General features: G+C 38.0%; 1 protein-coding gene across 4 annotated transcripts in view; it reads right to left on the bottom strand.

The window, feature by feature from the left end:
* The window catches only part of EPS15 (epidermal growth factor receptor pathway substrate 15), a 164,529-nt gene that overhangs the window by 39,157 nt on the left and 98,839 nt on the right, over positions 1-26,533 (bottom strand). For 3 of the 4 annotated variants that reach the window (XM_063698773.1, XM_031014168.3, XM_031014169.3), the window contains 8 exons: positions 15,250-15,411; positions 13,835-14,032; positions 11,604-11,807; positions 9,102-9,215; positions 8,143-8,233; positions 6,615-6,650; positions 4,737-4,870; positions 69-135 (listed from right to left, as the gene is read on the bottom strand). In XM_063698773.1, the coding sequence (XP_063554843.1) occupies positions 69-135; positions 4,737-4,870; positions 6,615-6,650; positions 8,143-8,233; positions 9,102-9,215; positions 11,604-11,807; positions 13,835-14,032; positions 15,250-15,411 (1,006 nt within the window). The remainder of the gene's footprint in view (positions 1-68; positions 136-4,736; positions 4,871-6,614; positions 6,651-8,142; positions 8,234-9,101; positions 9,216-11,603; positions 11,808-13,834; positions 14,033-15,249; positions 15,412-26,533) is intronic. The other variant, XM_063698780.1, reaches the window with a different exon arrangement.

Below are 26,533 nucleotides of genomic sequence, written 5' to 3'. Positions count from 1 at the left end.
AGACAAAGAAAAAAGAATCTTAAAAAAAATGTTTAATGTTCAATGAAGTTGATAAATTATTTATTTACCTGAATCGCTTGCTGCAACAACTGTTCCACCAGGAGCAAAAGGATCATTGTGCTTCAACGTTTCTACCTAAACAAAGCATACAAAACCATGAATGAGAGAGGCAACACTTCACAGCTGAAACCTCATCACCACTCCAAAGAATATGTTCTTTACCAATTCTTAATTAATTAGGGAATATAGACATTAGGAACAAATGTTTCCCCATAGTGATCTGCAATCTTACTAACTGGAAATAATACATATTATTTTCTAATCTTAACTGTGAAATATAACATCTATTCAGAAAAGTACATGAAACAGATCCATGGTTTAACAAGTAAGTATCAAGTGAACACTTGTGTAGTCATCTCCCAGGAAACTGCCAATGCCTCAGAAGTCTTCATGTGCCCCTCTATAATCACAATCCTGACTTTGGTGATATTCGTTTATTTTTTTCTTCATAATCTTGCTAGTTGTATAGATGTACACTGTTTTAACTTTTTACTTATTTTTTAGAGACAGGGTCTTGCTCTGTCACCCCAGCTGGAATGCAGTGGTGTGATCACAGCTTACTGTAACCTCAAACTCCTGGGCTCAAGTGATCCTCCTGCCTCTCTCCTGCCTTAGCCTCCTGAATAGCTGGGACTACAGGTGTATGCCACCACACCTGGGTAATTTTTGTTATTATTTGTATAGATAGGGTCTTGCTATGTTTCCCTCAAACTCCTGGCCTCAAGAAATCCTCCCACCTTGGCCTCCGAAAGCACTGGGATTTTAGGTGACAGCCACCACTAACCTTTTATCTTGGAATAATTTACATTTACATAAGAGTTGTAAAGATAGTACAGAGTTCCCATACACTTTTCACCCAGTTTCCCCTAATGTTAATATCTCACATAATTATAGTACATCTATTAAAACTAAGAACACTGGTACAAAACTATAAACCATAGATTTTATTAGATTTCACCAGTTTTTCCATTAACGTCCTTTTTCGATTCCAGAATATCATTTTACGTTTAGAATGCACACACTATTTTAATTCTCAAATATCCTAGTACTTAATATCATAAAATGTTACATTTCTATTTTCTAATTGTTATCTAAAAATAATTCTGCATTCTGACCCTCAGAGAGAAAACACATATACACACATACACACATACACACACTCACACACACACATACACAAAGATAGCTTTTTGCTAAGACCCTGCTTTCAACAATAAGCTATGTAAAAGTCTGGGATCAAGAGCAACTGATCTTGCTAAAGGTGAGGATGTTACCAGATGCCAGCGATTCTGGCTTTTAACTGTCTTCCTACTTTACACTTTAGTTTTTAATCATAGTCAAACAAATTGTATATCTAGGAAGATAACCGAGTTTCCTCTTTCTGGCACCAGGCTCTTTTTAAGGGGCTAGATGAAAGACTTGGCAAACAGGTAAAAAAAAGTGTGAAAAGAGTTTCTGAACATTTATATGCAACTCTGATGCATGATTATCAATGTCATTTGTATTACAGACTCTATTTCCAATTATCAAGAAGTTGGATATTACAAATAAATGTCAAATAATACTGCCAGAGCTAATGTATAAATCTCCAAGTTAAAAAAATTAATTGTAGAGAAAGGTAATGTTAACTGGGACTAACCTTCTCTCTTTATAAAAGAGAATCCATTAAAACTACTAGCGGAAAGAATTAGTACTAATGAAGTTTTTAGAAATGAAAACTATGAATGATAAAAAGTAATGATAGTATTAACTGAGGCCAATTATACTATTATACAACTAGCACACTAACTTAGATATCTGCAGAATAAACAGCAATTAAAGAAAAACTTAAACTGGCCTATATAGCGAGATAACTTTCCACGATTCCTAATATGATAGTCATATCACCAGTGTAAGAGAAGGTCACTGACATAACAAGTCACCAAGTACAGGTTGAGCATCCTTATCTGAAATGCTTGGGACAAAAAGTATTTTGGATGTTGGGTTTTTTTCAGATTTTGGAATATTTGTGTTATACTTACCAAGCGAACATCCATAATCTGAAAACGTGAAATGCTCCAAAGTCTGAAACCTTTTGAGTGCTGACATGATACTCAGGAAATGCTCACTGGCACATTTCGGATTTGGGGTGCTCAACCTGTATTATTACTTCTTCTCTTTGAGAGAAGAAAAAACTAACAGGCTGTGTTTTAAACAACAGCTTGCAGATTTGATTTGCCAACACAAGGAGAAAGGGAAAGGGCATAACCACATGTGTGTCAGGTTTAGTTTCTAGTCCTTCATCATATACTGTGCAACCACCCTAAAAGGCCGTCAGGATAGCAGGGGGAAAAGGATAGATTGTGCAGCCCATGAAGGAATAAGGGGCCACAAAACTCTATGTCAGTTTGATAATTGGGGAGTTTAGCAGGGCAATTTTTAAAAAATTTCCAGATTGTATTGGTGAAAATCTTAGATTTTGGCTTGAGTCTAGTTCTAACAGTTACTAACTTACTACCAACGTAATCTATCTTTTTTTTTCTTTTTTTAAATTGAGACAAGATCTCACTCTGTCACCCAATCTGGAGTGCTGTGGTACAATCATGGCTCACTGCTGCCTTGACTTCCTGAGCTCACGCAATCCTCCCACCTCAGTCTCTCGAGTAGCTGTGATTACAGGTGCATGCTATTACACCTGACTAATATTTTAATTTTTTTGTAGAGATAGTGTCTCACTTTGTTGCCCAGGCTGGTTGTGAACTACTTGCCTTAAGTGATCCTCCTGCCTTGGCCTCCTGAAGTGCTGGAATTAGAGGTGGGAGCCACCACACCTGGCCTCAACTTAACCTACGTAAACCTCATAGGATTACTGTGAAAAGTAAATGAGACAATGCATATAAAGAGCTTGGCACCATCCCTGGCACACAGAGGAAATTAGATAAACTGCAGCTATTATTATATTGCCAATCTGGTTTTTTGTTTTGAATGGTGAAATTACAAGCTGTAAGCAAGGACAATATTCCTTTAGAAAACTGGGAATAAAAGTCAGTAAAACAAATGGTAGAAAAATCTCATGGGGGACAGGACAAGAGGAATGTATTCATTTTTAAATTAGAAGAGCTAATTTAGCTTTCTTGCTCTTTAGATGATAGGAGAATGAGAGGCTAGAGTAAGAAGGTGAGAGGAGAAGAATTCCAGTAGCAGCAATTTTAGAAGAATTTGGCAAATGGGTCCACATTGCAAACTAAGTGCTATAGGAAAACAGAGTATCCAGTAGCCCAGGGAAACGAAAAATATTCAGTCACGAAGGTATCTGTCCAGTTTTTATTCAATGGAAAACACCAGTTCTTAGCCAAGCAGCTCTTTACTGAATACAAAAAAGAAGCAACTTTCAATAATACAAAACCTATTATTTTTAAAATAATCAATTACATTTTAAAGGAAATATTCTTAATCTAATAGTACTAGAAGACAAATTTTTTGCTTCAAATGCTTCTCAGTTAACTGGTCCTTTATAGGTTCAGTTTACCTACAGACATGAAACTGCGGTCTCAAAAACGAAGTCTCAAAATACAAATTAAAAAGCAAAACCAAAAACCTGCAAAACCATTCCTAACTATTGAAATCGGGTAATGGATGCATGGAAGATTGTTAAAATATTTCATTACATTATTCTCTTTTGAGTATTTGTAAATATCCACAAGATGAAGATTTTTTTTTTTTTTTTTTTTTTTTGAGACGGAGTCTCGCTCTGTCACCCAGGCTGGAGTGCAGTGGCGCGATCTCGGCTCACTGCAAGCTCCGCCTCCCGGGTTCACGCCATTCTCCTGCCTCAGCCTCCTGAGTAGCTGGGACTATAGGCACCCACCACCGCGCCCGGCTAATTTTTTGTATTTTTAGTAGAGACGAGTTTTCACCATGTTAGCCAGGATGGTCTCGATCTCCTGACCTCGTGATCCGCCCACCTCAGCCTCCCATAGTGCTGGGATTACAGGCGTGAGCCACCGCGGCCGGCCATGAAGATTTTCTTAAAGCCTCCAGATAAAACAGCAACTAGCTATAGGACCTTAAACATGTTAATTTTTCTAAGTCCCAGTGTCCTTATTTTTAAAATAGGGATATCAACACCTACTTTGCAAAATTGATGTGAAGATTAGAAACAATGAATGTAAAGCACACACCAGTACCTGGATCAGGCATGTGGTTATTAAATAGTGATTGCTGTAGGTATGTACGTTCTCAAGAGAGCTTGACATTTAGTGAGAATTTGTACTTTGCAGAATTAACATTCCAGATGTGTCTATGAAATAACATAAATGATTTTATTTTTCTAAAATTCTTTTAATTTTCATTATTTCAATAACATACCAAACATTTCAGAAAAGTTTTATGTAAGATTGGCTTATAAATTTCCAATCATTTTTAGTATCCTCAATAGGATAAGATTTAGTCTCTTTCGAAAGATGAACATCACTTTTGGACCCCGTTCAGTCATTCCAGTTAATTCCAGTGGGTAATCAAACTATGAAATACCAGTCTGAACCAAAAACTAAATGAATTGGGATGAGACTGAAATTCTTATATGGTCCATTAGAAGTAATCTAAATGAGGGTTCTTTCATCACTATGTATTTCAAGAAACTTGCTTAGGACACTTATTATCCATTTAACTTAACAGTTTTTAATTCTCCCACTTACCGATGTAATACTGCTATTGTTGGCTGCACTGAAAGGGTCAGTGCTTGAAGTGGCAAAAGGATCAGTAGATTGCCTGAAGAAACAGTCTGATGCAAATGGATCTGAACCTTTGAAAGGATCACCACCAAATGGATCTAAAAAAACAAGGCACGAATATAAGAGACAAAAAAAAATTATTGCACTAAATTTCCCATCACTTGAAGGTATGATCAGTGCCTTAATTAAAAGACAGTTTGGGGCCAGGTGCAGTGGCTCATGCCTGCATTCCCACCACTTTGGGAGGCTGAGACAGGCAGATCACTTGAAGTCAGGAGTTCAAGACCAGCCTGCCCAACATGTCAAAACCTCCTCTCTACTAAAAAACACAAAAATTAGCCAGGCAAGGTGGTGCGCACCTATAGTCCCAGCTACTCGGGAGGCTGAGGTGGGAGACTCACTTGAACCTGGGAGGCAGAGGCTGCAGTGAGCAAAGATCTGCCACTGCACTCCAGCCTGGGTGACAGTGAGACCCTGTCTCAAAAACAAACAAACAAAAAGACAGTTTGGTCCAGGTGCAGTGGCTCACACCTGTAATTCCAGCACTTTGGGAGGTTGAGGTAGACGGATGACTTGAGCTCAGGAGTTTAAGACCAGCCTGGCTAACACGGTGAAACCCTGTCTCTACTAAAAATACAAAAATTAGCCAGGCGTGGTGGTGCGTGCCTGTAATCCTGGCTATTCGGGAGGCTGAGGCATGAGAATAATAGCTTGAGCATGGGAGGCGGAGGTTGCAGTGAGTCAAGATCGCACTACTTGTACTCTAGCCTGGGCAACAGAGCAAGACTGTCTCAAAAAAAAAACCCAAAAAGAGTCTGAAATCCTGTAGAATCTAAGCTGAGTACTTTTTATTTCACAGACTCCTTTGCAATTTTGATAAAAGATACAGAACCTTCCACCTAATAAACTTATTTTTTAAATTAACATATAATTTCAAGGGATCCAATTTTAAGTCCCCTTATTCTACGCTACCATAACTAAAGAAAACACAATAAAAACTTCTAAATGTATTTTTCTCTCTGAGCTCAAAGCTAACAGCCAATAGTTTAGAACAGGTTTGGGATGCAAAACTAAATGGTAAACAAGATTTGCATTATTCTAATGAAAATTCCCGGAAAAAGAATTATCTCAAAAAGCCTGATGTTTTAGTAATTCTTCAAGATTCTCTTCCTCTAATCACACGTGTGGGCTATAATCTTAGGAAAACAAAATTACATTCTAAACCCTGAAGTAGCATAGATCATTATACTCACCAAACCTTTAGTTAGTAAGGAGGAATCAGAATAAATATTTAAAGCACCAAAGTCTAAACACTAATGTCATTTTTAAAAAAGTAAAGCTACCGGGCACAGTGGCTCACACCTGTCTGTAATCGCAGCACTTTGAGAGGCTGAGGCAGGAGGACTGCTTGAGCCCAGGAGTTCGAGACCAACCTGGGCAACACAGTGAGACCCTGTCTCTACAAAAAATAAAAAAAATCAGTCAAGTATACTGGCATGAGCCTAAAGACCTAGGTACTCAGGAGGCTGAGGCAGGAGGATTGCTTGAGCCCAGGAAGTCAAGGCTGCAGTGAGCCATGATCACACCACTGCATTCCAGCCTGGGTGACAGAATAAGACCCTGTCTCAAAAACAAAAAACACCAAAAAAAAAAAAAAAAAGGAGAAGTAAAAGTAAAGCAACAATTCATTAAGCAAAATCAAAAGAATTTACTACTCTCTTTCTGAAAATGCCAGGCACATAGAGCATCTTACTGGGGCTTCAGTTTCAGACCTAAATAACATAAGCTTATTATTAAGCAGAAATGAATGAAAGCTAAGATGAAACTCAATAAGATACTGACCGATTTTTCCAAAAGGATCATCCTTGAAAGGATCACCTGTGATAAAATAAACACGAAGAAATCCAAATTTACAATATTTACTGTGGTGACACCACTACTTAAAGAGTAACTTTAAAACAAAAGCAAAGCAAAGTTTATTTCAATAACTTCAGTTCACAGTAGATAAAATAAGGAATGTCATTGACCTTATGAAATGTACAGCCAACTACTTACCTTGATCACAAGTTGAGGTTACGGATGGAGGGGAAGACATTACAGCAAAAATTTTACTAACAAAATCTCTACTCTCCACAAGAGTACTGGGAGGGTATTATCATCACCAGTTCAGAAATAAAGATACTGAGCTTTACTGAAGCAAAAAAAAAAAAAAAAAAAAAAATTCTTACAGGATTGAAGAGTCCAGAAATAAATCCTTACATTTATGGTCATTTGATTTTTGACAAGAGTATCAAGAACACAAAATGGAGAAAGGACAGTCTTTTCAACAAATGGTGTTAGGACAACTGGATATCCACTTGCAAAAGAATGAAGCTCGACCTCTATCTCACATCATATACAAAAATAAACTCAAAATGGATCAAAGATCTAACTGTAACAGCAAAACTATAAAACTCTTAGACAAAGAGAGCATTAAATCTTTGCGACTTAGGTAATAGTTTCTTAGATGACACCAAAAGCACAAGTGACAGAAGAAAAAATAGATAACTGGACTTCACCAAAATTGAATAAACACTTTTCCAAAGAAGATACACAAATGGCTAATAAGCATCTAAAAAGATGTTCAACATTAGTCAGTAGGAAAATACAAAGCAGGCCAGGCGCAGTGGCTCACACCTGTAATCCCAGCACTTTAGAAGGCCGAGGCAGGCGGATCACCTTACATCAGGAGTTCAAGACCAGCCTGGTCAAAATGGTGAAACCCAGTCTCTACTAAAAATACAAAAATTAGGCCGGACGTGGTGGTTCACGCCTGTAATCCCAGCACTTTGGGAGGCCAATGTGGGCGGATCACGAGGTCAAGAGATGGAGACCATCCTGGCCAACATGGTGAAACCCCGCCTCTACTAAAAACACAAAAGTTAGCTGGGTGTGGTGGCAGGCACCTGCAATCCCAACTACTCAGGAGGCTGAGGCAGGAGATTAGCTTGAATCCGGGAGGCAGAGGTTGCAGTGAGCCGAGATTGTGCCACTGCACTCCAGCCTGGCGACAGAGCGAGACTCCATTTCTAAATAAATTAATTACATAAATAAATAAATACACACATACATACATACATACATACATAAAATTAGCTGGGTGTGGTGGTGGGCGCCTGTAGTCTCAGCTACTCAAGAGGCTGAGACAGGAGAATCGCTTGAACCCAGGAGGCGGAGGTTGCAGTGAGCCGAGATCGTGCCACTGCACTCCAGCCTGGGCGACAGACTGAGTTGGCAGGCTATTGAAACTGAAGCCTTGAATCCTTAGTTTATATATTAAAAAGTCTTTTTTTTTGGGTAAATCTATAATATTAAAAAAAAGAGTACTTACTGCCAACAAAAGGATCAGACTGGAAAAAATCCAAGTTTGTATCTGCAACTGGACCTGTCAGCGAACTTGAGTCTACATTAAATGGATCTTCCTAAAAATAATTTTAAATTAAAATTATTTTTTAGAAACCAAAGTTTTAAAAGGTAACATTTTAAAATAAAATAACACACATTCAGGTCATACACATGCTTTGAAAAATCAACTGATGGGCCAGGCACGGTGGCTCACACCTGTAATCCCAGCACTTTGGGAGGCTGACGTGGGCAGATCACAAGGTCAAGAGATAGAGACCATCCTGGCCAAAATGGTGAAACCCCGTCTCTACCCAAAACACAAAAATTAGCTGGGCATGTGCAGCTACTCGGGAGGCTGAGGCAGGAGAATTGCTTGAACCTGGGAGGTGGAGGTTGCAGTGAGCCAAGATCACACCACTGCACTCAAGCCTGGGTGACAGAGTGAGACTTGGTCTTGAAAACAAAAGGAAAATCAACTGATGGTAATGTAACAAATATCTCTCTAGTCATAAAGCACATTTAACACATTTTTCTCTTTCCTTCACCTAAAATAGTGTATAATTCATCTGAGGAAAACAGTGATAAGGACTTTTTTTTAAAATATCATTTAATTTTTAGAGATAAGGTCTCTCTATGTTGCCTAGCGCCTCCAACTCAGGCTCAAGCAATCCACCTACTTCAGCCTCCTGAGTAGCTGGGACTACAGGCACTTGCCACCACATCCAGCTATTAAGAACATTTATTTATTTTATATGTATAAATTCAAGGGGCACAAGTGGAATTTTGTTACATGGCTATATTGCCTAAAGGTGAAGTCGGGGCTTTTGATGTATCTATCATCTGAATAATGTATATTGTACCCATTAAGCAATGTCTGATAATTCACCTCCTCCTGTCCTTCCACCCTTACAAGTCCCCAATGTAAATATAAAATCATTTTTTTACCTCTTTTGAATGTCTATTATTGTCGAGTTCAGAACAAACTTTTTCAGTAACAGCTGTAGTCACCTCATTTTCATCAGTCATACCAGAAGGCAGTAGTTCAGGACTACTTCTTCCCTACAAAATATTAATGCAAGTAGATTAACAATATACTTTTTGACATGGCAGAGAAAACGGACTAAAGATAACCAAAAATTATTTAAAAATAAAAAAAGACAAGCAGAATGTATTCATCAAATAACTTCTCCTTCTATAATCTTTTTTAGGGAAACGGTGTCATCAAGCATCAAAGTCACTCATGTCAGAAACCTTCAGGTCATCTTTAATCCTCAGAATAAGACTCCAAGTCTTGCTCAATCTACCTCTTATCTCTTTTTCAAATCCTTGCCTTCTTCTCCATCCTCACCGTCACTATCAATCACTTATAGTATTATCATCTTTGGTTCCAATTACTATAGCAGTCTTCCTTCCAACTGCTTTCCTGCCTCCAATACATGTATTTCCAATCTCTTCTCCTTATTGTAGCCAAACTAACAGCTCTAAAATGTGGATGTGATCGTGACCCTTCTGGTTAAAAGTCCTTCAATGGCTTCCCATTGTCTTCTTCATTTAGACGAGTGGGTGAAAGACTTAAGAAGTAGTAGGGGCAGGCTGGATGCAGCGGCTCACACCTGTAATCCCAGCACTTTGGGAGGCCGAGGCAGGCAGATCACAAGGTCAGGAGATCGAGACCTTCCTGGCTAACACGGTAAAACCCCGTCTCTACTAAAAATGCAAAAAATTAGCCAGGTGTGGTGGCACGCACCTGTAGTCCCAGCTACTCGGGAGGCTGAGGCAGGAGAATAGCTTGAACCCGGGAGGCTGAGGCAGGAGAATAGCTTGAACCCAGGAGGCAGAGGTTGCAGTGAGCTGAGATTGCACCACTGCACTCCAGCCTAGGCAACAGAGTGAGACTCTGTCTCAAAAAAAAAAAAAAAAAAAGTAGCAGGGCAATAGCTATTTTATACCACCCTTATCTATTTGCAGGATAACCTAGTAATCTGCCTTTTGCGCTTGAAAGAATATTTTATAATGCATACATGACTGCACTGTGTAAATAAAATCGAGTCTGTTAACTTTTCACTTTTAATACCTCTCAAACTTCTATTCTTCTCATTATCCCTTCTACGGGTATAGTCTCACTCTCTAATCCGTTTTCCACATTTCTAAAAGTTAATCACGTCACTTCTTGCTTAAAATTCTTCAACGGCTGTTCATTGCAGTAGGATAAATCCCCCAATGCTTTAAGATGAATCTAAATTTCTCATCTTCTGGCACTTTCTGACCTAAAATTGGTCATTTTTATCCAGGTGCACATGACAATCACCCATAGAATGTGTTTTTAAAATATACATATCTGGCTCTATCCCAGAAACTAGTTCAGCAAGTTTGGGGAAAGGGATACACATTTATACTTTGATAATCACCAGAGGTAATGCAGCTGCCTACTAGAAGCGCCTCATCTCTTACCAATACCCTCTCTACCATCACAAGATATCCTTCAGAACTTCTCAAGATTCTGTGCTGCATGTATTCTTCCACCTTGTACCTATACTAACACTGTTTTCTCTGGCAGGAATGTATCCTTCTCTTCTTTGCTTAACCCCTTCTCACTTGTCTAAACTCACTTGCAAAGCTTTCCCCAGCAAAATCTTTATGAACCCCCTCCAAACTGTCCTAACCGAAAATTCTGCACTTCCTTTAGCACAGCCCTTTAACACAGTGTTACACTACTACACTGTAGGCTGCTTGAAGGAAAGACTGAGGTCTCTTGTCTCTGTAGCTCTTATATTATGTAATACAGCACTCTTGCACATAGTTGGTACTCGTCAAATAATTGGTAAATGAATGTCCTTAACACTACGTAATAAAAATTATTTTAGCTTTCGGTGAGGGTACTTTAAAAAAAAGTTTTACTCTACAGAACCACCGTTTTAAAAACAGGCTCTACAAAAAATAAATTAGCTGGCTGGGCGTGGTGGCTCACGCCTGTAATCCCTGCACTTTGGGAGGCCGAGGCAGGTGGGTCACTTGAGGTCAGGAGTTCGAAACCAGCCTGGCCAACATGATGAAACCCCATCTCTACTAAAAATACAAAAAATTAGCTGAGTATGGTGGCACGCGACTGTAATCCCAGCTACTCAGGAGGCTGAGGCAGGAGAATTGCTTGAACCCAGGAGACGGAGGTTGCAGTAAGCCAAGATCGCGCCACTGCACTCCAGCCTGGGCAACAAGAGCAAAACTCCATCTCCAAAAAAAAAAAAAAAATTAGCTAAACTTATCTTTTTCTACTAGTTAAAACGTACAATTGTTTGGATTAAGACTCACTCTCTGCTTCTAAAAAGGAAATCTCAATTGTCCTCAGATGAGGCAAGGCCATGTATTTATATTAGATATAATGTCAGTGAAACTTGGATCTGCACAAGGAGGTTGATTACGAAGGTTATGAAAGTATTAGAGACTCACTGGAGATTCCTGGTGTATGGGCTCAGACTCTAGGTTGCTCTGGCCTTCAACATGTTCATTAAGGTTGGCTGTTTCACTGCTGCTGGTGCTGAGGCTGCAATAATCTGTAGCTCCGTTTACAAGAATGCTGTGTGGGCTACTGCACCAATTTAACTGACTATTATGATTTTCCAAATCTTTCATTTCCATCAGTTTCATTTGCATCTGCCAACACAAAGAAGAAATATAGAACAGAATTTATTACTAGAAAGACATGTAACATAAAAACGCCCTCCTCCACTTCCTGACGGGCTAGGTGTGGTAGCTCATGCCTATAATCTCAACACTTTGGGAAACTGAGGCAGGAGGACTGCTTCAGCCCAGGAGTTTAAGACCAGCCTGAGCAACACGGTGAAACCTCATTTCTACAAGAAATATAAAAATTAGCTGGGCATGATGGAGTGCACCTGTAGTCCCAGCTACTCAGAAGGCTGAGATGGGAGGATCACTTGAGCCCAGAGGTCAAGGCTGCAGTGAGCCATGATCACACCACTGCACTCAAGTGACAGAATGAGACCCTGTCTCAAAAAAATAAATAAAATAAAAATGGCTATACCTGTAGACTTGGTCTAGGATACATTTGCTTCCTTTAAGAAGAATCCTCTGGGAATGCTACATGACTTAGAGAAAAGATTCAGTAATTTCTGACAATAAGTATTTCTCTCTTGAAATTTTAGTATACATGGATTTTTTTTTTTAAAGAGATTCAAAAAAAGAAAATACTTTAAAGAATACCCATTCATCTGGTAGCATTCTCACTACAACAACTCTTTCAGGTTACCTGTTTATTGAGTACCTACACTGGGACAAGAACTGTGCTAAATGATACGGATTTTTAAAAATGTGTAAGTTCCCAGACCAAAACCATGACTCTGCTAGGGGAGATAGACATATAAGCAAATATGCAAGGAAAAATCTTATTATTGCTGTAACATAAATACAAAGTCCAACAAAAGCAGGATGCAGAAAATACCATAAAGAAATAAGAATTTAAGGTATATCTTGCATGATGAATGAGTAGGTAGGTACTCAGCTGCCAGATAACAGGGGGTAAGGAAGCGCAAAAGTGAAGGACTTCATTATATGTAATAACTGAGCACACTGGACTGGGATTTAGAAGAACTGGATTTTAGATGTAGCTCTTTTCAAGGATATGTAACCTTGAGAAAGTTACTTGAACTTCCTTGGCTTTAGTTTGTTCAAATTCATAATGAAAGAAATCAACTCCATGATCTCTGTGTTTCTATCCTTTTTTTTTTAGTTTTTATTTTTTGAGACAGATTCTCACTCTGTTGCCCAGGGTGGAGTGCAGTGGTGTGATCTGAGCTCACTGCAACCTCTGCCTCCCAGGCTCAAGTGATTCTCGTGCCTCAGCCTCCCAAGTAGCTGGAATTACAGGCAGGTACCACCATGCCCAGCTAATCTTTGTACCTTTTAGTAGAAACAGAGTTTGGCCATGTTGGCAGGGCTGGTCTTGAACTCCCGGCCTCAAGTGATCCATTGCCTCAGCCTCCCAAAGTGCTGGGATTACAGGCATGGGCCACCACCATGCCGAGCCCTAACTATCTTATCATTCATTAAAACATTAGTCTTCATGTAGGGAAACCTGGAAATAAAGCAAAGGATCTATACATAAGACCAACTATAACACTGCATATTTATCTACAGAAGGAACAATTTCCTTAAGAAAAAAGTTTCCAAATTAGCAAATGTGAATTCAAAATTAGAATCACAAAACAGAAGAAACTAGGTTATTGTTTATAAAATAAGCAACACTTATTGAGCATTTATGTACCAAGCACCATGCTAAAATGTCTTACAGGTTTTGCCTCATTAATCCTCACAGTGGCCCTAAGGGGTAGGGTATTTATTAATCCTCCAATTTTGAAGATGAAGAATCTGATACTAAGGTGATTTAGCTAGTAAGTGGCACACCAGTACTTAAACCTAGACCATCTAGCCACAAAGCCCACACTCTTAATCACTACTCCAATGATAATCATCAGATAGATATACAAGATGTATGATAGTTTCAATATATAACAGGTGACAAAAAAACCTATTGTATAAAATGACTGAAAAATGAACAGTAAACTAGGCAAGAGGTTGAAGGAGCAGAAGTTGGAAAGTATAACTGACTAAAGGACACAGAGGATCCATTTGAATATATTTCTTGCTTTACAAAGACTTACTGAACTAATTTCCTGTTGTGAATCTTGTAGGTGCTGCTGAAGAGGTTCCAACTGAGCCTTCCCTGACTCTACACTCTCCTCCAATTCTGCTGTTTCTTGCTGTAGACGGCTCAGCTCTTCTCTAGCTTTTGCCAATTCTTCTTCATAAGTGGAGATCTGTGATTCCTGACTAGTTAATTCAGCTTTCAGAGAAGAGATCTATAATGTGAAAGTGAATGAGAAGAAATGGGGATTAAAAGAAGAGATGTCATTAAAATGTTCCAAAATGCAATACATTTATTTGTTTAGTTTACTATTTTGGTTTTTTTTTTTTTTTTTTTTTGACAGCAATAGCAAATAATTTATTTAACTTAATTTTTGAGAGAGAGAGTCTTGCTATGTTGCCCAGGCTGGATTCAAACTCCTGGGCTCAAGTGATCCTCCTGAGTAGCTGGGACTATAAGAACATGCCCAGCCATATCTAGCCCTATTATGGAGTTTTTGATGTTGTTGTTGTTGTTGATATTTTATTTCTTTGAGACAGTCTCACTCTGTCACCCAGGCTGGAGTGCAATGGCACGATCACAGCTCACTTCAGACTTCAGGCTCAACTTTCCCAGGCTCAGGTGATCCTCTCACCTCAGCCTCTCGAGTAGGTGGAATTACAGATCTGGGCCACCACGCCTGGCTTTCAATTTTTTTTTTTTTTTTTTTTTTTTGAGACGGAGTGTCGCTCTGTTGCCCAGGCTGGAGTGCAGTGGCGTGATCTCGGCTCACTGCAAGCTCCGCCTCCTGGGTTCACACCATTCTCCTGGCTCAGCCTGCCGAGTAGCTGGGACTATAGGCACCCGCCATCGCCCTGGCTAATTTTTTGTATTTTCAGTAGAGATGGAGTTTCACCGTGGTCTCGATCTCCTGACTTTGTGATCCGCCTGCCTCGGCCTCCCAAAGTGCTGGGATTAAAGGCGTGAGCCACTGCACCCAACCAGCTTTCATATTTTTTGTAGAGATGGGATTTCTCCATGTTTCCCAGGCTGGTCTCCAACTCCTGGGCTCCAGCAATTCCCCCCGCCTCAGACTCCCAAAGTGTTGGGATTACAGGTGTGAGCCACTGTGCCCAGCCAATTATGATGTTTTTTGATGTATGGTTTTCGTAAAGAAGGGTAACTGGGGGAGGGACAGAGGAGAGTTGAAGGTATAGGCACCATATTTCCAACAAAAATTTGGAAAAACAGTTCATTAACTGCCCTTCTATTTCCTCTAAAGAAGGCCTGTAATTTCTGGATGAACCTTGCTCCATCGCCCCCATGAACCCAAATGCTGACTAGATTGCCAACCACCACCATCAATAACAAAAAGTAGAGAATGTTTTCATCTTAAGCCAGGAAAAGCAACTAATGTATAGGTGCAGGCAGCAGGAAACAGCCAGACATTACCAGTTGGGCCTCCTCAGCACATTTCTTTCTGACTTCCTTGAGTTGCTCCTCCAGCTGGGCTTTCTGCTCATCCAGTTCATCAAGGAGTTCCTGTACCTGCTGTTTCTGGGCCTGTAGTTTTTGCAGATTAGTATTCTCCCTTTGAACTTCATCTTGAAGATCCTAAAATCCAAGAAAATTAATATATTTATTTGCTTTGTGGGCAGGGGAGGGTTAAGTTAGTAATTTTAAATCTACCTTAACAAAGAATAAAGTCTTACTGAGTATACTGTGTTGATGAGACTAGGGTACTTAACAGCTTTAAATACAATCTTTACTTGAGGACATCTTTCCTAGAATCCATATTTAGATATTCAATTTGCTAACTCAAATCTGTCCTTGGACATGTGATGGGCTTTGCTAACATGCTGAAAATAGAACTCCTGGAATTTCCCCACAAATATGTTTTAAGCTCAATCTTTCCCCTCTCAGATTCTCTGGTCAAAAAAAACCCCACATGGAGAAACCCTGTCTCTAATAAAAATGCAAAAAAAAAAAAAAAAAAAAAAAAAATTTAGCTGGGCGTGGTGGCGCATGCCTGTAATCCCAGCTACTCGGGAGGCTAAGGCAGGAGAATCGCTTGAACCCAGGAGGCGGAGGTTGTGGCGAGCCGAGATCATGCATTGCACTCCAGCCTGGACAACAAGAGTGAAACTCCATCTCAAAAAAAAAAAAAAAAAAAAAAAAAAAAAAATTAGCTGGACGTGGTAGTACGTGCCTGTGGTCCCAGTTACTTGGGAGGCTGAGATGGGAGGATCTCTTGAGCCCAGGAGGTCAAGGCTGCAGTGAGCTGTGATCATGCCACAGCATGCGCAGACTGGGCAACAGAGTGAGACACTGTCTCCAAAAAAATAAAAGGAAAAATTAATTCCAGGTAAATAATGGACCTGAATGTAAAAGGCTAACTTTAAAATGTGTAGAAGAAATGCAGATCTCAGTGTAGGAAAAGATTTCTTAAAACAAAAAAAGATGAACCATTTTGAAAATGTTATTTATTCATCCATGTACATACCAGACCTCATGCTTAATAACAAGAACTACAGAAATTTTTAAAAAGCCTGGCGCAGTGGCTCAGGGATTAATAACTCCAAAGTATCTGTCAGCAGGAGGTAGGCAAAGATTTCAAAGCGGGTGAGGTAAAACTGAACACAAATTTCTAAAAATAATATCTATTCAAAGGTCCCAACAGTCATTCACCAGAATAAGAATCTAAGAACAGAAGAGAAACTTACAAGTAAAAGGTCTCTGAATTACTGCATAGGTTACACAAGATAGCACCATCATGATAATAGCTAACACTTTAAATGCTACTTAAAATGTGCCAGGTTGTGCTCTAGGCTCTTTAAATATACTAACTTATTTATAGTCTATATGACAGATCTACGAGTTAGGTACTGATATCATTTCATATTTTACAGATGAGAAAACTGAAGTACTGATGTGTAGGTAATGTGTCCAAAGTTAAAAACAGTAAGCTATGGATTCAAAGTGGGTTCTGACTCCAGAGCCTGAGCTCTTAACCACCATGTGATATACTATCTGCAGACTAAATGTCTCACATGTGTGTCACTATTTTTCAAATAAATGCAGATGTTTCTGTGATTAAATAGAACACTGAACAATGCTTTCAATAATTGCTTTTTATCTTATATTTTCTTAACCAACTGCTTAGTCTAAAAATATCATGTTGCTTTCTTTAAAAAATTCCTTTAAAGCCCAGGCAGAGCAGGCAGACTAAAAGGGAAACTCAAAGGCAGTAGCCTTTGAATTCCTCAATGATACTTGAGGAATTCGGACAATGTTTGATGAGTATCATCAACTCTGCAAAGAAAGGCAAAAAGTGACCCTTGTGCCATGAATTGCTAACTCTTGCACAAAGGACTGATAAATGGAACTGTACAGAGAATTTAAGATACAGGGACACTTGATTTCTGGAAGAAAAACAATTTCTGTATTTTAATTCAGTCCTTATTTTAAGAGACTTGAAATTATAATATTGAAGGAGAAGAAATTCTAAATGAGGAAATAAGTACATTTTAAATCTTAGTTAAATATGCTTATGCCCCTTCTAAATTGAATTTTTCTTTATTGTATTATATAGAGTTTTGATTTGCCTAGGTTTCTTAAGAATCAGATGTTCTCTCATTAACCCGTCAGGAAACAACAGAAGCTGGAGAGGATGTGGAGGAACAGGAACGCTTTTACACTGTTAGTGGGAGTGTAAATTAGTTCAACCATTGTGGAAGACAGTCTGGCGATTCCTCAAGGATCTAGAACCAGAAATACCATTTGACCCAGCAATCCCATTACTGGGTATATACCCAAAGGATTATAAATCATTCCACTATAAAGACACATGCACACGTATGTTTATTGCAGCACTATTCACAATAGCAAAGACTTGGAACCAATCCAAATGCCCACCAATGATAGACTAGATAAAGAAAATGTGGCACATACATCCCATGGAATACTATGCAGCCATAAAAAAGAATGAGCTCATGTCCTTTTCAGGGACATGGATGAAGCTGGAAACCATCATTCTCAGCAAACTACCACAGGAACAGAAAACCAAACACCACATGTTCTCACTCATAAGTGGGAGCTGAACAATGAGAACGCATGGACACAAGGGAGGGGAACATCACACACCGGGGCCTGTCGGGAGGTGGGGGACAAGGGGAGGCAGAGCATTAGGACTACCTAATACATGCAGAGCTTAAAACCTAGATGATGGGTTGATGGGTGCAGCCAACCACCATGGCACATGTATACCTATGTAACAAACCTGTACGTTCCACACATGTATCCCAGAACTTAAAGTATAATAATAATAGAAAAGAATTAGATGTTCTCTTTCTGATTCCTTCGACAAAAATGTTTATAAATTATTTACTATAATTTATTTTAAAAATTCCTTTAAAAATGCCAACACAATAGATGATCATGAAAGACTTTCCAGTGCTAACATTCCGTGAGTCTGTGTGATCACAGTTTCAAACTGGTGAACTCCTTTAGTACTTTATCATTAATTTACCAGCATGCCTAATTTTTTTCATGTCTAAATTTTTAACCTTGCCTACACTGTTAACTAATCCATACCATATAGAGATATGACTTTAGATACGCACATGGCATTGGCTCTGAATAAACCCATGCCAAAAGAGAAAAATGACTTCAATTTCTGTATCACCCAGTCTAGAAACTTCAGATTCATCTTTGATTTTCTCCATTCATACATGTCCTATAGATTCTACCTTAAAATCTCTCTTTAAGCTGTTTACCAAATTATTTTAGCTTTCATCGTTCCTTCCTTGACATACAACTGGGTTTTCTCCCTTTGTTTCTTCCTATTCCAAATGTCCAACTTGCTTAAAAAATAACTCACTGCAAAGGAGATTTCTCTAGTCACTGTTATTTTTAAAATATGTGTTGTTCCCTCTTATCTACAGGATTAAGTAAAACTTGCTGCAAGACACATTAAAACCTTCAGTTCTGGGTTCTACCTTCTTTTCCTCTCATATTCACCTGTGACCCAGCCTCAGAAGACCCTATTCCTTCTCCAATAGACAACATATTTCAATGACCCTATGCCTTTCCACAAGCCATAACCTCTGTCTTCAATGTCCTTCCACACCATATGTACCTGGAAACCCACTATTGATTCTTCAGAATCCAGCCAAATTTAATCTCGTCTGACTCATCTTGGGCTTCCTTCACCTATGCTCAAACTCTACTGTTTGTTCCTAACCTCTACTGTCATACTTAATACACTGTAATCACAGCCAACCTCTAAATTACAAACTTCTAAAGGACAGTGTCCATGCTTCATCTTTCTTTGATTATCCAAAATCTTGTACAATGCCTAGCACATTCCAGGGGCTTAATTAAGCAATTACTGTAACTATCATAGGATTTTAGTATGTGGGAGAAACTAATGGGAAACACGCATGAGACTGACAGAAAGAAAAGACTTACATTCTTTTTACATAATGTGAAACACTTCACTATGTATTTAAACTATAGCTATTTATTAATACCCCAAACTGACCTACGACAAATGCTTTTTAAACTTTTTAAAATAATACCTACATTTCTAAACTGATTCAGTATTTTTATAATCTACAGACCAAGGCTGATCTGACATTTAAAACTTTCATTATTTGGAAATAATCATTACTGCTTTAACATGTCACTGTGGCATATACCTTTATTTTTTTAAGACAGGATCTTGCTCTGTCACCCAGGCTAGAATGCAGTGGTATAATCACGGCTCACTGTAGCTTCAACCTCCTGGGCTCAAGTAATCTTCCCACCTCAGCCTCCCAAGTAGCTGAGGCTACAGGCATGTGCCACCACGCCTGGCTATTTTTAAATTTTTTTGTAGAGATGGGGTTTTACCATGTTGCCCAGGGTGGTCTCAAACTCCTAGGCTCAAATGATCTGCCCGCCTCAGCCTCCCAAAATGCTGGGATTACAAACATGAGCCACAGTGCTTGGTCTAGTTCAGCTATAAAATATTTTAAAAGAATGTTACCTGCAGATCTAAAGTAATTTTGTTAGTTTGAAAATACAATCTATTGAGCTGGCAAAATGGCTCATGCCTGTAATCCCAGCACTTTGGGAGGCTGAGACGGGTGGATGACCTGAGGTCAGGAGTTCGAGACCAGCCTGGCCAACATAGTAAAACCCCATCTCTACTAAAAATACAAAAAATCAGCTGGGCGTGGTAGTGGCCGCCTGTAATTCCCGCTACTAGGGAGACTGAAGCAGGAGAATCACCTGAACCCAAGAGGTAGAAGTTGCAGCAGTGAGCCAAGATGGTGCCACTGCACTCCAGCCTGGGCAACAAGAGTGAAACTCCATCTCAAAAAAAAAAAAAAAAAAAAAAGAAAAAAGAAAATATAATCTATTTTGAATTCCTTACTTTGTTCATAAAATTATTATATAGGTTTATATGACAATATGCTAGTCCCAAAAGCATGTTTTAAATCCTAGAGGGAAAAAAGTTTTTTCTCTTTCCCTTTAACTAAAAATGTTCAAGAGTGGGAACAGGAAAAATATATGTTATCTATCCCCATTAGTAAATACTCTAGTCATATTCCCCACCCTCCCTCATACCCCAAAGAAAAATATTCTTTATCTACTTCATGTCTCTAATAATATCTTTAAAGCCAGATGTAATTTTGATGTCTTTTATTGTAAATCCAGGGACAAAAAACACAATTTACCTTAAAAGGGTCACACAATATAAGAAAATGTCTAGGACATGATACTAAGTTTTAAAAGCTGAATACAGAGGCATATACAGTATGATCACAAATTAATATAAAGAAATTTATATATATTTGTAGAAAATACAGCAAAATGTTAACAATAGCTCTCTCTAGAAAGGCTTTTTACATCTTTTCATACTTTTCTTCATTTTACAAATTTACCATTAACCCACGTTACTTTTATAATCAGAAAATGTCAAGTTTGCTGGTTTTTTAAGTATCACATTGCTACCAATATAAAATATAAAAATACCAATACAAAAATATTCTGATGTGACTAAATTTTTATGTAAGAACTACCAATAATAGAATCAATGCTGGTTTAATAAACTGAACTATTTTTCATAAATAATATTTTTAGTGAGCCACTTAAACACAACCTCAAAAGACAGGCTTATGTAAGAGGAAGGCAAATAAACAAACCAATATAATATTTACTTCTTTCTGCCCTTTCTCTCCCAAAGAGCAAACACATTCATTCAAATTTCCCAGACTCACTGCCCTTTTTCATTTCTTAGCTTCAGTAAAAATCCACATAGTAATACAAAACTACAGGACTTAAAGGAAAGGTTACTGAGGAAATACCTAACATTAATGAGAAACTTCAAGCTGGAATGATGTCCATATTAAAATTCATTATAATTAATGTCTCTCTATGTTTATTTCTAAATATGAAAAAAGGTCTATAAAAATTCTGGGCCAGGCGTGGTGGCTCACGCCTGTAATCTCAGCACTTTGGGAGGCTGAGGCTGGAAGATCACCTGAGGTCAGAAGTTCGAGACCAGCCTGGCCAACATGGAAAAACCCCGTCTCTACTAAAAATAAAAAAATTAGCCAGGCGTGGTGGCGGATGCCTGTAATCCCAGCTACTTGGGAGGCTGAGGCAGGAGAATCACTTAAACTTGGGAGGCAGAGGTTGCAGTGAGTCGAGATCGTGCCATTGCACTCCAGCCTGGGCAACAAGAGCGAAACTCCGTCTCAAAAAAAAAAAAAAAAAAATTCCAACACTAAACTACATACAAAAAGGCCTTCCTTTCCAGTATACAGAATTAAAATTATTAAACTGCACAAAATCAAAATGAACTCATGCAAATATACATGCTAATAACAAATTTCACTGGAAAATTATTTGTAAGGCTACTACCATCGCAATGCAATTTCAATATCAATATCAGCATCTAGATATACTTAGCAACTTTATTTTGGTACAGATTGCTTATCCTGAGACTAAATTAAGGCAACAGATGTACCTCTCTCTCTCTCTCTTCCTGCTCTCTCCTCCCCCGCCATGCCCTTAACTAGAGCAGTGGAAGGTTCTCCTAACAAACAGTGTCTTCTGCTGAACTTGGGTAATTTTCTCTTTCCTAAATGTGGCCCTTGGGAACATCCTTTCCTGGGTCTGTGCACAGACTCAGCACTATCAAATGCCATTCCCTCCAGTGAATAACAGAAGACATTTGCAGATGCTTTCCTAGTTCTGCTTTATTCCCCTGATCATGGTCTACTTGCCTACTAGTGCCATCAACAGCAAAAGAAAGGAAGATAGCAGCAGCTGAAGCATGGCAAGGATGAAGTGAACAAAACTAGAGCAATATAGTGCCAAGGTTTATTTTAGAAAAATATCAAAGCAAGCCATATCCGAGGTTACTCATCTAGAAATTAAAGGATATTTGAGCTGGCAATCTTGGCTTTACTTAAAAGGAAATTTCAAGGAAAACGTCCTGTTTTCTAGAAATCACTAAAGTTACTGAAAATGGCAAATTATCTGCTATCCCTCTATCCCCCATGAAGTGCTATGGGGTAGTGGAAATAAAATTTAAACAAATACCTAAGAATTTTAGACATATGAAAAAATAAAACTTTCATTTTAGCAACTCAAGTCAGATGTACAACTGATGAAGTTACTTTAAAAGTTATTTGAAAAGTTAAACCTTTTAACTCTGTATTTTATATGAAACAGATGCAAACATATCATGTTAATAGTTCATATCAATATCAGTAATATATTTTATATATTATACATAATTATATAATTATTTATTTTTTAAAAGAAAACCTCTATAAACTAACCTACAATTAGAAATAATCAGATACACTGTTTTATCTGATGGAAGTTTTAGGACTATTCTTAACATTAAAAATGTATCAACTATAGAACAAGATGTTTAAGTCAATGAACAGAAAGGAAGCCTAATAAACTAGGGTGGGTGTTAGAAAACCCCATTAACAGACTGCCTTAATTTCTCAATCATATGCTTCCCAGTATGTTCTAAAGAGCATTATGGCCAGAAAAAGAATGCTGAGCTCATGTATCTAATTTTATTTCTATCTAAGATAAGTCATCCCTCTTCATCTAAGAAAAAAACTAAGTGAATTAAAATAAAAAACATGGACAAGTACTCTGAATTACTGAATCTTATGATGAAACATAAATAATAGGGAGCTTCTTTTACATGAGGGTAATATGAACAATATGAAGAAGTCTGACTTTTCATGATAACTACTATGCTCTCAATCTTTTCTACCTATGGGTTCCAGTTATATTGTCTTATTTTAAATTGTATACACAAAACCATAGTTTATTCACTTCTGTTGTGAACAGCTTCCTTAAATTTACCTCCATCTAACAATATATTGCCAAATATAATGAAAAATATGATCCAAGGCACAATTTCTAAGCCCAAGGAGCTCACAATATATAGGAAGGAAGATATTGGAAGCTATACACATCACACCAAGCTAACACTACCAGGTAACATATGGTTCATGCCATATATAAGTGGATACATATTCTTTCCTCTGGGAGTTCCAACACAGGAAAGACTGGTGTGGACCAAGAGACAGAGAAGGGAAAGTTTAAGACAAGCGGTGGGATATGAGCTAGGCTTTAAGGCATGAGTGGAATTCACATAAGCAGGAAAGTAGAGAACATTCTGGACTATAACAACAAAAGGTATAAAAGTGGGAATAAGGAGAATATATATGGCACAGAGTACAGAGTCAGACAGTCAAAAAAGAGAAGGGTTTGTATTTCATCTTTTTCTCTGTCTCCAATAACCTGAGGTATGACACCCTCCCATCATTAATGGTGGCAGTGAGCAACAGTAAAGATTCCCACATCTGAGAGTCATGATACTAAATTGGTTTAGGAGGAAAGGCAAGAGCGAATGGAGTGAGCACTTCTGATATGACTTTAAGATTTTAGATATTAGGCGATACAGGTGGCAGTAGTGAGAAAGAAAAATAGGAAAGTTCAAACCAGAAGCCAAGTTTTTTCAATAAGATTCATTTTAGACACACGGATTTTCAAATGATAAACACCAAAATGGTTAACTGGAGATGTGGGACTGGCACTCAGGAGAGTTGAGAGCTTGATAAACATTTGGGTGTTATCAGCATATGGATGACAGGGGTTATGGAGAAGGAAAGAAAGGACACACATAAACACACACACAATCTGTCTGTCCATCTGTCCCTGGCAAAGTCAATGGAAGCAAAGGTTCAGAGAGGTAGGAAGATATCCAGGAGAATACAACCCAAGAAAGCAGTACCTAACACAAGAAGGGCGAACAGATTTGGCCTTAAGATTATTCTTGGCCCTGGGGAGAAAATGCACAGTGTGGTATGGGCAAGCAGCAGACTGTACAGGGTTGCTACAAAGATAAGAAGCGGGGGGGAAATGGCCACACAAAGCAATAAAAGTAGAGCAAAATAAGTTGGTAGTTAAAGTGGCAGCAACAGTCAAGAAAGGGGTATTTTCAAATTGAAGAGTCCTATGTCCAAGAGGCCTATGTGAAGATGGACATCAGAGAAGAAAGAGCTTAAAGGTGAAGAGAAGATAATAAAGAGATTATTGTAGGGTGCGGAATAATACAGCTAGTAAGAGCATTTACTGAACACTTACCAAGTGCCAATCACTCTGTGAGGCACTTTACTGCATGATCTCATTTTATTCTTACATCAGCTCTTAAGTGTTTGTTATTTTTATTATCCCATGTTACAGAAGAGGAAACTAAAGTATAGAATGGTTAAATTACTTAAGATCACAAACCTAGGAAGTGGCAGAGCTAGGAACTGAATTCAAGTTTGTTTGACATCAAATTGTTGCTATAAAGTTCTACTCAAAACTGAAGAAACCAGGCATATGAGAGTGAATTTCTAAAATATCTGTTGACTACTCAGAAGAAAACAATTTTTAATAAGATCATACATAGGCAATTCTTTAAGGTAGGAAGAATGTGAGTCTACTTTCTCCCCTTATGAAAAACAAAACAAAAAATACACACCCAAACCTTAGACATTTTAGATAAAATGGCTTTTCACAACATTTCCCCCTTGGAATTGGATCACTTTGGGCCTAATTTGTCCACAGAACTTGATCCACTGGTATATATCTCATACAAGCTAACAGTGATCATCTCATGAAATAAAATGTGAAGTCATCTTCAAGAAAAAATCCTAAACAGAAAGTTTTCAAGGCAGTAATTAACAGAAATACAGACAGGAAACAAAAATTCAGAAATTAATTACATAGCAGACTTTCTACTCTAACTGAATTAGACAGACCACATAAACACCAAACAAACAAAAATTAAAGCTTTTGGCTTTAAAAGTTTGATTTCTGTGTTTGAGATATGAGCTCATATTATCACTGTGACTTTATTAATATGGAGAAAAGCAAGAACACTCAAAAAGCCAAGTGTGGCACTGATAGGTCAAAATTCCCTTACTTCTCCTCCCCAATGTCTTCATTTTGACATTTCTCATTAGCACCACCATTAGAAAGTAGATCAGAAAGAAGCAGTGAAATACACTCCCTTTGATTCTGCCATTTATTAATAGCTCCAGTGAGTTGCCTTTTGCCAGGGAAATTAGAAAGTAAGTATTGAGAGTTGGAGTTATTTACAGACTTTAATTATCCATATTATTTCCAGTCTACATCTCAGTACCAATGGGTAAATCAGAGTTACCTCAAAATAGGTAATGAAATATACTTATTACCACCTATGGTAAGTTTTGCTTCAGAAAATTGAAAATGATCACTAATATAAGAGTTTTAATTACTGGTAGATGTCAATTATCCACATCATTCTTAGTCTAGTACCTCATTACCATGCATAACATAGATAACTGTAGTGTATAATGAATAAATAATGAATCTACTAACCCAAATCTTTAATTAATCCACTATTTTTTTCAATGATTACTACTTGGTCTTTACTTACCATGGCCCAAGATGCCTTACTTATACTTAGAGCACTCTATGTGGAAAAATTGAACCATTTCGACTTCCTGTGCCAATCACACATTTTGGATTTTGCAAAGCTTAAGGTTAGACATACACCTTACCATTGCCACTAAGTAAGAAGGGCAAGCAAATCACGGAGAAATTCTGATGGACAACAAAACTTCTATAATTATAAGACACCAAATATTCAGGGATAGCCTATTTGAACTGAAGGAAACAATGTAAATTTCAGCACTCTTCTAAACTGGGTATTTAAATTCACATCCTCAAAAAATGCAGCAGGGAAAAACCAACAGGTAGATATACTCAACAAAATACTGTCTATCACAAGAACCTATGTACTTTAAAGCAGTAACTGGCTAAATTTAGAAGCTGTCCAAAATTGTATCAGTAGCTACATCTATTTCTTCAAATTATGAAAACTTGTGTAGATTATTTTATCTTCCATTTTAAACTATTTTTAGTAATAACTGCTTAGAATGTGTGGCTCTTTTGCGTTTCCTAAGAAGCTCAAAAACTGCACAAAATAATGTAATTCAGATAACTTACCCTCTTATGCCCACCTAACCTCACTGCCAGAGAGAGAATTATATTGATGATGATCTCTTAACTTGCACTGCCTTCAGGAAAATTCAAGTAAATATAATAAATGTAGTCACCCAATCAGAGAATCAACTTCCAACAAGAAGTCTCTCTGGCTTCTTCCTCAATTCTTCAATAA

This window comes from Gorilla gorilla, chromosome 1 (genome assembly GCF_029281585.2).
Source record: "Gorilla gorilla gorilla isolate KB3781 chromosome 1, NHGRI_mGorGor1-v2.1_pri, whole genome shotgun sequence".
NCBI classification, from domain to species: domain Eukaryota; kingdom Metazoa; phylum Chordata; class Mammalia; order Primates; family Hominidae; genus Gorilla; species Gorilla gorilla.
Note: the sequence above shows the minus strand (reverse complement) of the source record. Positions and strands in the feature narration are given on the sequence as shown.